Raw genomic sequence first — 11,511 nt, forward strand, 5'->3', positions numbered from 1 at the left:
CACTTCCTTTAAGAGTAGTGTGCAACCAAATTTTAGATAAAGTAGCTTAAATCATGAAATACCCATTGTGTGCTGTATTAAGCATTCTATTGCGGATACCTATCTTGCATGAGGAGGAAGGGGTTTTAAATGTGGAGCTGTAGCTGTAGGGTATGACATAGACAAAGCTTATTGCATGCTTTCAAGATGGATGTTCATCCTTTACATCAGCTAAATACTGCTCCTCAGGCCTTGCATGGTATAATAAATGACAAGATAAATACCCCAAAACACAACAATAAAATATAATACTGTGAGTAGTGTGTGGATTTGTAGGTCAGAGCAGATCTGAATTGCTCTGGAATAAATAATCGGTTTTCCTTGGTGAGTGGGTCAGTGGTTGTGTTATATAGGCATCTCAATTTTGTTTTGTTCTGTTCTAGTGAAATAACATGGAAAAAAAGGGTCAGAGTAAAGTTTGTGATACCAAGTCATCTGCAGTAGTAAAGGGAATGCTGAACAAAAGGAAGCAAACTTGTGAACAGTGTCAAAATGTTGCATAATAACTTGGTAAACAAAATTTATTTTTGTTAGAAGAAAAGGGAGATATCTAGGAAAGTATTACCTGAATTGTATATTCATAGTGATCAATTCTGAATTAGCTGTTTCTAGTCAAAAAAGATATTTGAAGTAAGGAAGATAATCTATGAAAATGTCTACCCAACTCTCAGTAGAGGTCAAAAAATGTAAATGCGATGTTGAAAATTAGGAACAAAATAGAGAATAAAAAGAAGTGCTACTCTACAGCATAAGTTTGTTGTACATTTGCATGTTGAGTATGATAAACAGAAAGGAAGAAATACGGAAGCTATTTGATCTTTGAAGAGGGCAGCTGTATACATCTGTATGTGTTCTGAAGGTCTGTATAGATTGCTGCTGTGTAAGTTATTGGGCTAAATGGACCCTTTGAAAAACTGTAAATTAGAAGCATATTATTTGCATACATTGTAATTTGGAGGTATTTTCTAGTACTTTAACCTCCTTAGTTTTTAAAAAACCCTACTCTTTCCCCTTTAATAAAGCAGGTAAGTATTTAGCTCATGTTGTTTTTGAAAAACACAAGCAGATATGTTCTTTTTTTTCCCCGTACCATAAGCAACCCAATGTCAAACCCACAGGGCAAACACAGCTTATCCTTGATCATGTTTTACATACATGCACACCTAAAGAAGGGTTGGAGGAACTGTGGAGGAAAGATGGTCACTAAACTAACTATTCCTTCTTGGTCCTAATGCGTGTTTGGTCTAACGAAGGAGAATGGCAGGGTGCACCCTCCAGAAATGGGCTTCAACTGATACTAAATTCATGTCATCTTTTCTTGGGGTGAAACTATAGCAAATAATTTGTTAGTAAGAAGCATTGTACCTCTTGTGCATTCCAGACTATATGGTCAGTCTGGCTCGGTTGTGATTGATGAGCCTATCCATTAGACCAGGCTGTGACTTTCCCAACTGTTCACATGGTATTTCTTCTCTAGATGTAGCTTTTATAGTTTTTATACATTAAAGGCCAAACCTCTGTCTAGCTCACTGTCTTAACTGTTACAGTTCCCAGTAACAAATAGCTAAGAAACTGTAAGAAACAAGCATGTAAAAGGCAAAGATGTAGAGCTCAGAGTACATTCTGGGATTTAACTTTAAACACAGCAAATTCAGGCAAATATGTTGTTCTCTCTAAAAGGAAACATTGACAGTTCTTCATGTGTGTACCTATAATTGTAGTGGTTATTGCCTGTGATAAAATACTGAGAAAACTAATGTAACAGAGTTGGATGTAGTCAGACCACTGCATTTCTGTATTAGTTTGCAATAGCTTAATATGATTGTTTGCTAGCCAGCAAAATTTAGTTCTGCTTTCAGATGAATAACCCCTTCAATCTTCCTGTTCTGAATTTCGGCAGGAAACCAGCAGAATGGATTCTCTGAAAAATTCTACTTAATAGTAATAGAGTATACTCACAACCATTCAGTACTACATATGTGGCATTTACATTTGAAGTCAATTCCTGTCTCAGTAGGTAAGTTTCTATCTTGTAGTTCTCTGTTTAAAAAATAAAAAAAAGCCACCATCTCATGAATATACCTGCTGTTCAGTGTATTCTAAAATGTATTTCAGCTTTTTGAAAAGAATCTGCAATTCTTTGATTACAAGCTTTCATCACAACCCATTCTTTCCTGATTACTTCTTAACCTTCAGAATACTGAAGATTTTGAGTTCAGCGTGAGCCCTAAGTTTGGTATTTTTTGTGCATTCTAAGGGCAAATATATTTATCTGGTTTTATTACAGCCTAACAGTTCAGATGTTTTGCTTCTCAGAAGTTTTTGTTCTGCGATTTTTGAGTTTACGTGTAAGTTCTAAATTGGACTGTAGTCTGAAGCACCTAAACATCAGAGATACAATTACAATTCTGAACAATTTTGAAGTTCTGAAATCTGGTTCTCTTTCAGACTACCAAACTATGACAAAACCTATAAAACTTTAAGTAAGCTAAGATATACTTCAGTAGTTTTCCATTAACATTTGAAGATATTAAGAAAACAAATCTGGCATTCACCACATAACAGAGGTTAATATGTTATAATGCATGTTTTTGTCATTTAAACCAAATTGGTATTTGTCTTACTGCTGCTTTCAAAGGCAGAATTGCTTCAGTTATTTGAAGCATTATTTCAATTAGTTTATAAGTTGGTGAGAAGACTATAGATCCAAATTTTCTGTTCTACTTATATGGTGAGGGTATTACTGATAAGGCTTTTTAACCAACCTGTTGGCAATTTTCATGTTCCAAATCCATCAAATTCATACTTCAGCTGTTGAGTTTTATTAAAAAAAAAAAGTCATGAAGCATCTGTATCACATAATCTCTGAGATACTACATTTTAAGCAAATATTAACAAAACTTTTCTGAAAAATACATTTTCCCAATTTGTAAGGTAAGATAGGGAGGTCTTCATTTAATTTTCTCTAGCTGCAGGTATTCTGTGCTTCCTGAATTGTTAATTTCCATGGATAATGACAGACATACCTGTCATCTGTGCTTTTGGTGTTTCTGGTTACAGTTTGATTGTTTTAATTCTGAAGAGTTTAAAGCTATAACTTCTGAGAAGTTCTAGAATTTCAGAAGTATTTAATCTGAGTTTTGCCAGCATTTCTCTTTAAATCTGAATATGGGAATGCATTTCATTAAAATGAAAGTAAAATTTTAAGTTTTACATGTCTCTTTGGAACTTTTAATGTGAGTAAAATTACTTCTTAGGTTAAAAGAAATCATTGACTTTTTAAAATTAACAATACAAACTTTTTTAGATGAAAAGATAGATCCAAATACACCTGAAGTGGCAACACAAACAGAAGAATTGTATTCTTCACCAGATCCAGAGAAGATCCAATCACCTTTCACTCAAAAGTATCAGGCCTGTAGAGCAAACCTTCAGAGCACCAGCTGGCTTACTCTGTCTTCCAAAATGGTGTATAGTCAAGAGTTGAATTTGCCAGAAGGAGTAGAGATAATAAGTGTAAAGCCATCAGCAGGTTTGTAATTTTTTTTTAAAGAATAAAACAAGGAATCCTTGCCTTTCTGAGTTTGGTCTTAAATAGAAACAAAGTAATGGTAAGTTTGGTATTTGTTGTTAAACTTAAAAGCCTGTAGGTGGATCCAAAAGGTTTGCTAAAACTTGATCCCCTGACTTTTTATCTTGATCCTGGAACTAATACTAAAATAAAGCTTTTATTTAAGGTATAATATTTATTGAATTTAGAATTCTTGCAATAAAAGCAATTATTGAAACACAGAGTTGGTTTTTTTGTCATGAAAATTTTTGTAGGATCTGTACTTAAATTTTAAGGCTCCCATCAGTAGTCTTTCCAAAAATATTTTATAGATTTTTAGATTTCTGAATGGGAAATGTCTGTCTGATGGGAGAGATGATGGTTGTTAATATCCAGATTTAAATAACATAATTTGACTCCCCTCTAGAGCATGAAATAGAAACAAAAGGTAAAATGGTTTCATAGTCTTTTTGTCATGTTTTCTCCTCTGTGAAGCCCTGCAAACAACTCTTTTGTGAGGAAGTGCTAATATTTTTTTTTTTTGTTTCAGAATAATAAAATGATAACTGAATAAAAACATCTTTAATTTTTTGCTTGCTTTTTAGTATTTTCTCCAGTAAAAGTATATTTCATTTAATTTTAGGACATCTGAGTTCTTCTTCCATATATCCTGTCTGTCGTGCACCGTATCTGCTGGCTACTTCATGCTCTGATGGAAAAGTTCGATTCTGGAGATGCAGAGTTACCACTGAATCATCAGCTTCTTCCATGCCAGAATATAATGCATGTAGTGATGTTACATATGTATGGGAAGAATGGCCATTACTGATTGAGGATGGACTTCTTAGTAGTAGTGCTATTAATGTTCCAGGAAGGCCAACTGAAGTTAGCTGTGCACACACAAACAGATTAGCAGTAGCATACAAGCAGGTAACATCTAAAAATAGTCATCTTCCTCAAGATTTTATAATGCATGTTGGTATTTTTGAATGTGAGTCTACAGGGGGTTCTTCCTGGATTCTAGAACAGACTCTTCATTTAGATGAGATAGGCACCATATTAGACTCTGGTGTTAGTATTGATAGTAATTTAGTGGCATATAACAGACAAGATGTTTCTCTGTCTCATGGTGGGAATATTATGCCCAGCACTAAGCACTTGGTACACTTAGACTGGATGTCTAGGGAAGATGGTTCACATATTCTAACAGTGGGAATTGGATCAAAACTTTATATGTTTGGTCAGCTGTCTGGGAAGATGCAAGAACAAAATGGTAAGGAGATTGTAGCAATCTCCCATAGTGGCAGTACGAAGGCTACAACCCCTTCTAGGTTTGTTCTGCTGCGTTGTGTTGACTTGGTTTCATCTGTAGAAGGGTCACCTCCTTTTCCAGTGTCCTTGTCTTGGGTGCGTGATGGTATTCTTGTAGTTGGAATGGATTGTGAAATGCACGTTTATTCTCAGTGGCAGTCTCCTTCCAGGCAGGAACTAGTTAGTACAGATTCCTGCAGTGGAAGTACACCATGCATAACTAGCTTAATGAAACAAAGCCAGTCAGCCACCTCAGGTCTGCATCCACCAAAGCGAACCTTGACCAGATCTATGACCAGCCTTGCACAGAAACTTAGTGGGAAAAGATCTGCCAGTGATCTATCTATGGAAATGGAAGATTCTGGTCTTTTTGAAGCAGCTCATACATTATCTCCCACTTTACCTCAGTACCATCCATATCAGCTGTTGGAACTCATGGATCTTGGTAAAGTACGTAGAGCAAAAGCCATTCTGTCCCATCTGGTGAAGTGCATTGCTGGAGAAGTTGTTGCTATAAATGAATCTGAACCTAATCATGACAAGAGGCTCAGATCTCTGACCATCAGTGCTAGTGGAAGTACTGCAAGAGATCCCAAAACATTCAGCAAAACTGAGACTACAGACTATATTGAAATAGACTCTGTTCCACCATTGCCTTTGTATGCTCTGCTTGCTGCAGATGATGATTCATCTTATTCCTGTTCAGAGAAGTCTAATAATCAAAACAGTCAAAATAAAAAAGATAAGACCAATGACAACTATGAAGATCTTTTTCAAAATACTGTTATAAGTGCAGATGAACTTGTTACATTTGATGCAGATGAAGACAGTTCGAAACCAAAAGTCATTGATCTTTCTCAATATAGCCCAACTTACTTTGGACCAGAGCATGCTCAAGTTCTTTCTCGTCACTTGCTTCATTCAAGCTTGCCAGGTCTGACTAGGATGGAGCAAATGTCATTGATGGCCTTGGCAGATACAATTGCTACTACCAGTACTGACATTGGAGAAAGCAGAGACAGAAATCAGGGTAAGTTGTCTCTTCCAGGTTAAATGTACTACTGTGCTTCACAAACTTTTTGGGGACTAGTTCCTATTTTGGAACATTTTTGTGGCTTATGAAAGCACATCACAGTTTTGTTTCATAGTATAGCCTGTATTTACTGTGCCATCACAGTGTTTACTGTTTAACTAAAGTTTCAAGACTTCAGACTTCCATAAAATCAAATTTTGTATTGTTAACTGTTAATGCTAGTGTTAGTCCATCAGTCCACATACCACAATTGTTTCTAATTCACTTTTGAAGAGACAACTTTCTTAAGCGCCAATGTTTATTGCACTACGTAGAGAAATGGAGAAATAAGTTTATGGATTTTTTTAATATGATAACACTTTTTCTCTTTCTTGCATTAAGAACAAATAATTTCAAAACTTTTTGTATTAGAAATTTTCCTCTTTCCCTTCCTTGAAGGGAAGAATTATGAATTAAGCTGTTATATTTATGAGTTTAAAGCATTAATAGTCACAGAATTGTAAAGTATTTCTTCTGTTAAGACACCCAGTAGCTACTTATAGTAGTTTCTCTAAAGTGCATATAAAATATTTAATTCCAGGCGGAGAAACTCTTGATGAGTGTGGCTTAAAATTTTTATTAGCTGTTCGGCTTCACACGTTTCTAACTACTTCCCTTCCTCCTGTACATCGAGCTCAACTGCTTCACCAAGGTAACTGATTGTGTTTTTTTAGATGAGGTGAATCTTAGTGATGTAGCTGTACATATGATTGCTGTGCTGTTGACATGCCTCTGCAGAATCAATGAGTTATTTTGTTGTTTTTTTTTTAAAAAAAAAGTTCAATATGAATGTATGCCATAGCAGAAAATGTCAGCTTTATTTTACGTAGAGGCCTTGAAACAGAAATGATTTTTTTCTAACAATTTTTTTTACTTTTAATTTTTTCTATTTCCCCAAAAGAACTGGCTTTTCTGTACTTCTAGTACCATGTTGTTCCAATAACCTTCTGCAGAAATAATTCAGTAGAAAACAGAGTACATATTTATTTAGGTTTTTTAGTACGTATTTGGAAAAAAAAATCTCTTACAGTCTACTCAGACTTGAAATGTTTTTTAATATGCTTACTGTAATTATACAATGAACTATTTCAAATAGTTTTCTTTGGAATAGTTTTAAGTAGTTCCAGTCTGATACTGCAGATGACAGAATGAGATAGATTTGGTTAGGCCTAATCAAATCTAAAGGACTGGCTGTGATTGCTGCTTTACCCTTTCATTAGTCATCGTGACAGTTGATGGCATTTCCAGTCTCATGGCTTGTCACCCCTCAGATGCATCAGAGATTGGAATTTGCCAGGACTGCCACAACAGAGTACCATTGAGTTAGCGCTCTGATGGAATACTTGTAGTTAAGATACTTCTGCTTCTGCTGAGCTCAGAAATTGGTGAGAGTAAGAAATGCCTCCAGCGCATCTGCAGAGATGCAGTTGAGTGTGCCTCTGTGCAAAGAAGCATCTCCTGGTGCTAACTAGAGTTGCAATTATCCATAGCCAGCTATGCTGCTGTTTAGTAATTGCTATCTTCCTCATGTGAATTTTCTTTCCAGTTTTCTTTTGTATCTCTTTCCTCAGACCTGTTTTCTACTGTGACTATCTGAAACTTCGCATTTTCTAATGCAAGTCAAAATAGTGAACCTACTTTTCAAAACTTTTGTGAAGTTTAATCGGTGTGTTGCACTTTGTATCATGGCTAATCTTAATGCCATATCCTATAAGTATATTTTGAGCTTCAGTCAGTAACTCCATTCTTTGCAAACTTACATAAAGAGTTTGCAGGTGAAAAAATGTTTTCATCTGTATGAGCTTTCTTTAATACTTGGTATGTAGTGCTTACAAATATTCTTAAATTTCTGTTGCCTCATCAGTAATGTTCTTAGAAATCCAAAATAAACAATTCAACCTTCTTCCCTTCTGCTTTTCCCACCCCCTTGACTTGATGATCCAGATTATTTTACTAGTGAATCTCTTTTTCTTTCTCTTTTTTTTTTTTTTTTTTTTTTTTTTTTTTTTCCTCTTCTAATGGCTTATCATGCAGGCTTATCTACTAGTCATTTTGCCTGGGCTTTTCATTCAGTAGCGGAAGAAGAACTACTGAGCATGCTCCCTGCAGTGCAGAAAGGAGATCCATCATGGTCAGAACTCAGAGCTATGGGTATAGGATGGTGGGTTCGAAATATCCATAGTCTGCGGAAATGCATAGAAAAGGTAAACATACCATTCTGAAACAAAATTAACAAACTTTTTTCTAACTTCTGTCCGCTGGTGTTTGCTTTCTATTTATGTAGTTTTAAATTCTTAGATAAGTTCAGTGTTTCTGAATGTTTCATGCTGTGATTTTTGTACATATAGTTTGCTGTATGAGTATGAACTTTTGTATTTTTAACTGTTTCGGGATTTTTTAGTATTTCAGGTTTCAAATTCCAGTGTGAAGTACATTTTGGTCTTTTAGATACTCCATTCTGAAGGTGGCAATGCACAGTGCTTATTGTGGATGCTCAAGATACAGATTGAGCATATAATGTTTTTTATAGCAAAATTAGGAAACAAGTTATGGAAAAAGGTTCTCCTTAGAAACCTATCAGAAATGGGGTCAACTAAGATATTGTACATCTGTCTTGCAAATTGATACATATCCATGATAAAACCTTCTGTTGTTTTATTTTGGCTTCAGTGGTTTTGAGGTTTTTAAATATGTATTTTAATCATCACAGATGTGGCAATAAGCCTAACAAAATTATCACTTATTTTAAGCTCTTGGAAAAGCCAAGTGTGTTGAGCTAGAAAATGACATGCACAAGATACTTTGACTACAAAGCACAAAGTGGTAAAATGCATGTCTCTATTTTTACTTTTCAATCTTAAGCAATGAATCATCACTTTTTAGGAAACTTACCTGCCTTACGTATAAAAATTACAAGTCTTCTGGGCCTGCATTTAAGGTTACCTTATATGGATCTCGGACTATTCTTGCTGCCACTTACCCCTTTTTCCTTTCCAACCTCCAAAAGTAATCTCCTGTAAACAACTTTTGTCCTGTTGTGACTGGTCCCAGCCTGTTCTTCAAGACTCCATCTGTCCTTTGATTACCAGAGCAACTAATAAATTAATTTTGTTATGATTTCAGGAACTGATTTCGGATGTAGGCATTTCCATTTGATCTGCCAAAAAGCTTCTAGAACTGGAAAAGCATTAGCTAAATGGCATCAAACAAAAACAAAGGGTTGAAGCTGTGTTATCTTCACGCTTTCTTATGTCAGACTCATAGTGGGAGGAGGGATCCTATATTAAAAGAACTTCCAAGCACTATGGGGTGTAGGATACCAGAAGCAACAAGAATACCATTTAAGATTCATTTAAATTTTGGTTGGTTTTTTGCTGTTGAACTGTCTTCACAGGTAGCTAAAGCAGCCTTTCAGCGAAACAATGATCCGCTTGACGCGGCCATTTTTTACCTCGCAATGAAAAAGAAGGCTGTGATCTGGGGATTATACAGGTAGGAGACATGCAAGCTCTGATGTGGAGTTTTATACTGTGGTATAGTTTTGGGAAAAAAGTTGAATGTGATGGTAATCCAAAAGCACCACAAATATTACCAGTGAAAGCTGAGATATGATTTATAAATTAGTCACTACATTGAATAGGTAGTTTTTAAGCTGCTTGCATTTACTGAGGTAATTTAGTTGCTGTTTCTGAATGTAGATGTTTTAGGTTTTACTCTCAAATCTACTGTAATTTAAATCACTGCTTAATTCTGATTTACTTTTGAGGACTACCAGTGTAGAGTGTGGAATGACATGGCTGTCTTTTAGAAGAATGTTTATTGTCATAAATTTTAGCTTAAGTTCAGAGGACTGAATTAAGTCTGTGTTTCAAACTGGTGTTTCATAATATAACATTGCGAACTTTTTAAAATGTAGTTTGTCACTTGCTTTTAAGAGCTCACCTGGGAAAAATGAGCTTTTCTGTATTTGTATCAGGTTAACTAAAAACACCATTAGTTTTTCTACTTACTAAAGTTTTTGTTGTTTTTAAATATGAAGCCTACTATGCTCCCAGTGTGATGAAAGCCTCTGCATTCCCTAATAAAAAGATCTGTGTAAAATGCTACTGGCATCTGAGGAAATGAAGAAGGCAGTTAGTAAACTATATAATATTTTTATCAATTATGTTCAATCTGCAGGTCCCAAAAAGATACTAAAATGACACAGTTTTTTGGCAACAACTTTACTGAGGACAGATGGCGTAAAGCAGCATTAAAGAATGCTTTTTCTTTGCTTGGCAAACAGCGTTTTGAACATTCTGCAGCATTTTTCTTGCTGGCAGGACACTTAAAAGATGCAGTGGAGGTAATAAAATAATGCACTTTTTTTTTTCTTTTATTTTTTTCATGTTTAAGACTTGCATTGTCCCAAACTTACAAATATATTTAATGTGAGTTGCATTTTGCATTTGTATGACCCCTGAAGATTCTGGTTTGTTTGTGCTTTCCCTCCCCGTTGCCTTCCCCCCCGCCCCCCCAAGTTAATGACAAATACAAATCCTTGATCTTTACATTTTGTTTCTCTTTTCTCTGTCGTATTAGTGACACTAAAAAGTCCCATGGTTCATTCCTCCGTAATAATACTGAGGCCTGCCTACCATTAACTTGCTTTCAGATTGTCTGCCCTGTCGTGTATGAAGACAACATAGTGTTTCATTAGAAGTTCCATTTCTGAAAACGAAGGCTTTCTGGCAGTGATGAGGGTTGGCTCCTAGAATCCCTTCACAAAAAAAAAAAATTACTTCCTGGGTCTGTTTGAATTGAAAAGGAGGAAATTCAACTCTCTGATAATGAAAGATTTGTTCTGTAAAGCTTCGTAACCGAAACATCCAGCTTCAAGAGGTGTCAAGTGCACACTGACAATGATTTATTGAAGCCAATTGATTTCAAAGATGTATTGTCATGTCAGACTTAAACTGAAGAAATTGCAGATCAGATCTTGCATATAATAGTTGCCTACAGCTATTCTGTGTAGCTCCTGCTAATTTTTTATGGAATTGATAGACCTACTTATTTCAGTCTGAACAGATTTGTGTCAATTCCTGACTTGTGATAATTTTAACCAGAGGAGAAATTATAATGTTTGGTCCTGTGAATGTATTTCTTTTCAATTAGGTCTGCGTTGAAAAACTGAATGACATTCAATTGGCTCTTGTAATATCAAGACTTTATGAGTCAGAGTTTGAAGCATCTAGTACTTACAAATCTGTACTACAGAAGAGAATTTTGGGAAGTGTGTTTCCTGCAAAAGAGAGTTCAGGAAACATGCACTGTGACCCTTTTCTGCGAAGTATGGCTTACTGGATTTTGGAAGATTATAGCAAGGCTCTTGACACTTTGATTAAACATTCTGTTGAAGACGGAGGTAAGAATATGAGTATTCTGCCTGTTAGGTTGGTTTTAACTACTTGTTCATTTAAGTAGTAGTTTCTTAAAGTGTAGGTAGTGTTGCTCACCATTGCTAGTAAATAGCTTGCTGTAGCAAGGTGTGTGGTTTTAT

At 35.4% G+C, this 11,511-nt stretch overlaps 1 protein-coding gene across 13 annotated transcripts in view; it reads left to right on the forward strand.

The window, feature by feature from the left end:
* Window positions 1-11,511, forward strand: part of DMXL1 (Dmx like 1) — an 87,035-nt gene that overhangs the window by 36,212 nt on the left and 39,312 nt on the right. For all 13 annotated transcript variants that reach the window (XR_003921799.2, XM_030003566.2, XM_030003559.2 and 10 more), the window contains 8 exons: window positions 1,940-2,056; window positions 3,347-3,571; window positions 4,233-5,930; window positions 6,514-6,624; window positions 8,007-8,176; window positions 9,367-9,464; window positions 10,152-10,317; window positions 11,127-11,376. Coding sequence is in view for 12 of the 13 variants with exons in the window: in XM_030003566.2 (XP_029859426.1) it covers window positions 1,940-2,056; window positions 3,347-3,571; window positions 4,233-5,930; window positions 6,514-6,624; window positions 8,007-8,176; window positions 9,367-9,464; window positions 10,152-10,317; window positions 11,127-11,376 (2,835 nt within the window). In the remaining variant the exon portion in view is untranslated. The remainder of the gene's footprint in view (window positions 1-1,939; window positions 2,057-3,346; window positions 3,572-4,232; window positions 5,931-6,513; window positions 6,625-8,006; window positions 8,177-9,366; window positions 9,465-10,151; window positions 10,318-11,126; window positions 11,377-11,511) is intronic.

The sequence above is a fragment of the Aquila chrysaetos genome, chromosome Z (genome assembly GCF_900496995.4).
Source record: "Aquila chrysaetos chrysaetos chromosome Z, bAquChr1.4, whole genome shotgun sequence".
NCBI classification, from domain to species: domain Eukaryota; kingdom Metazoa; phylum Chordata; class Aves; order Accipitriformes; family Accipitridae; genus Aquila; species Aquila chrysaetos.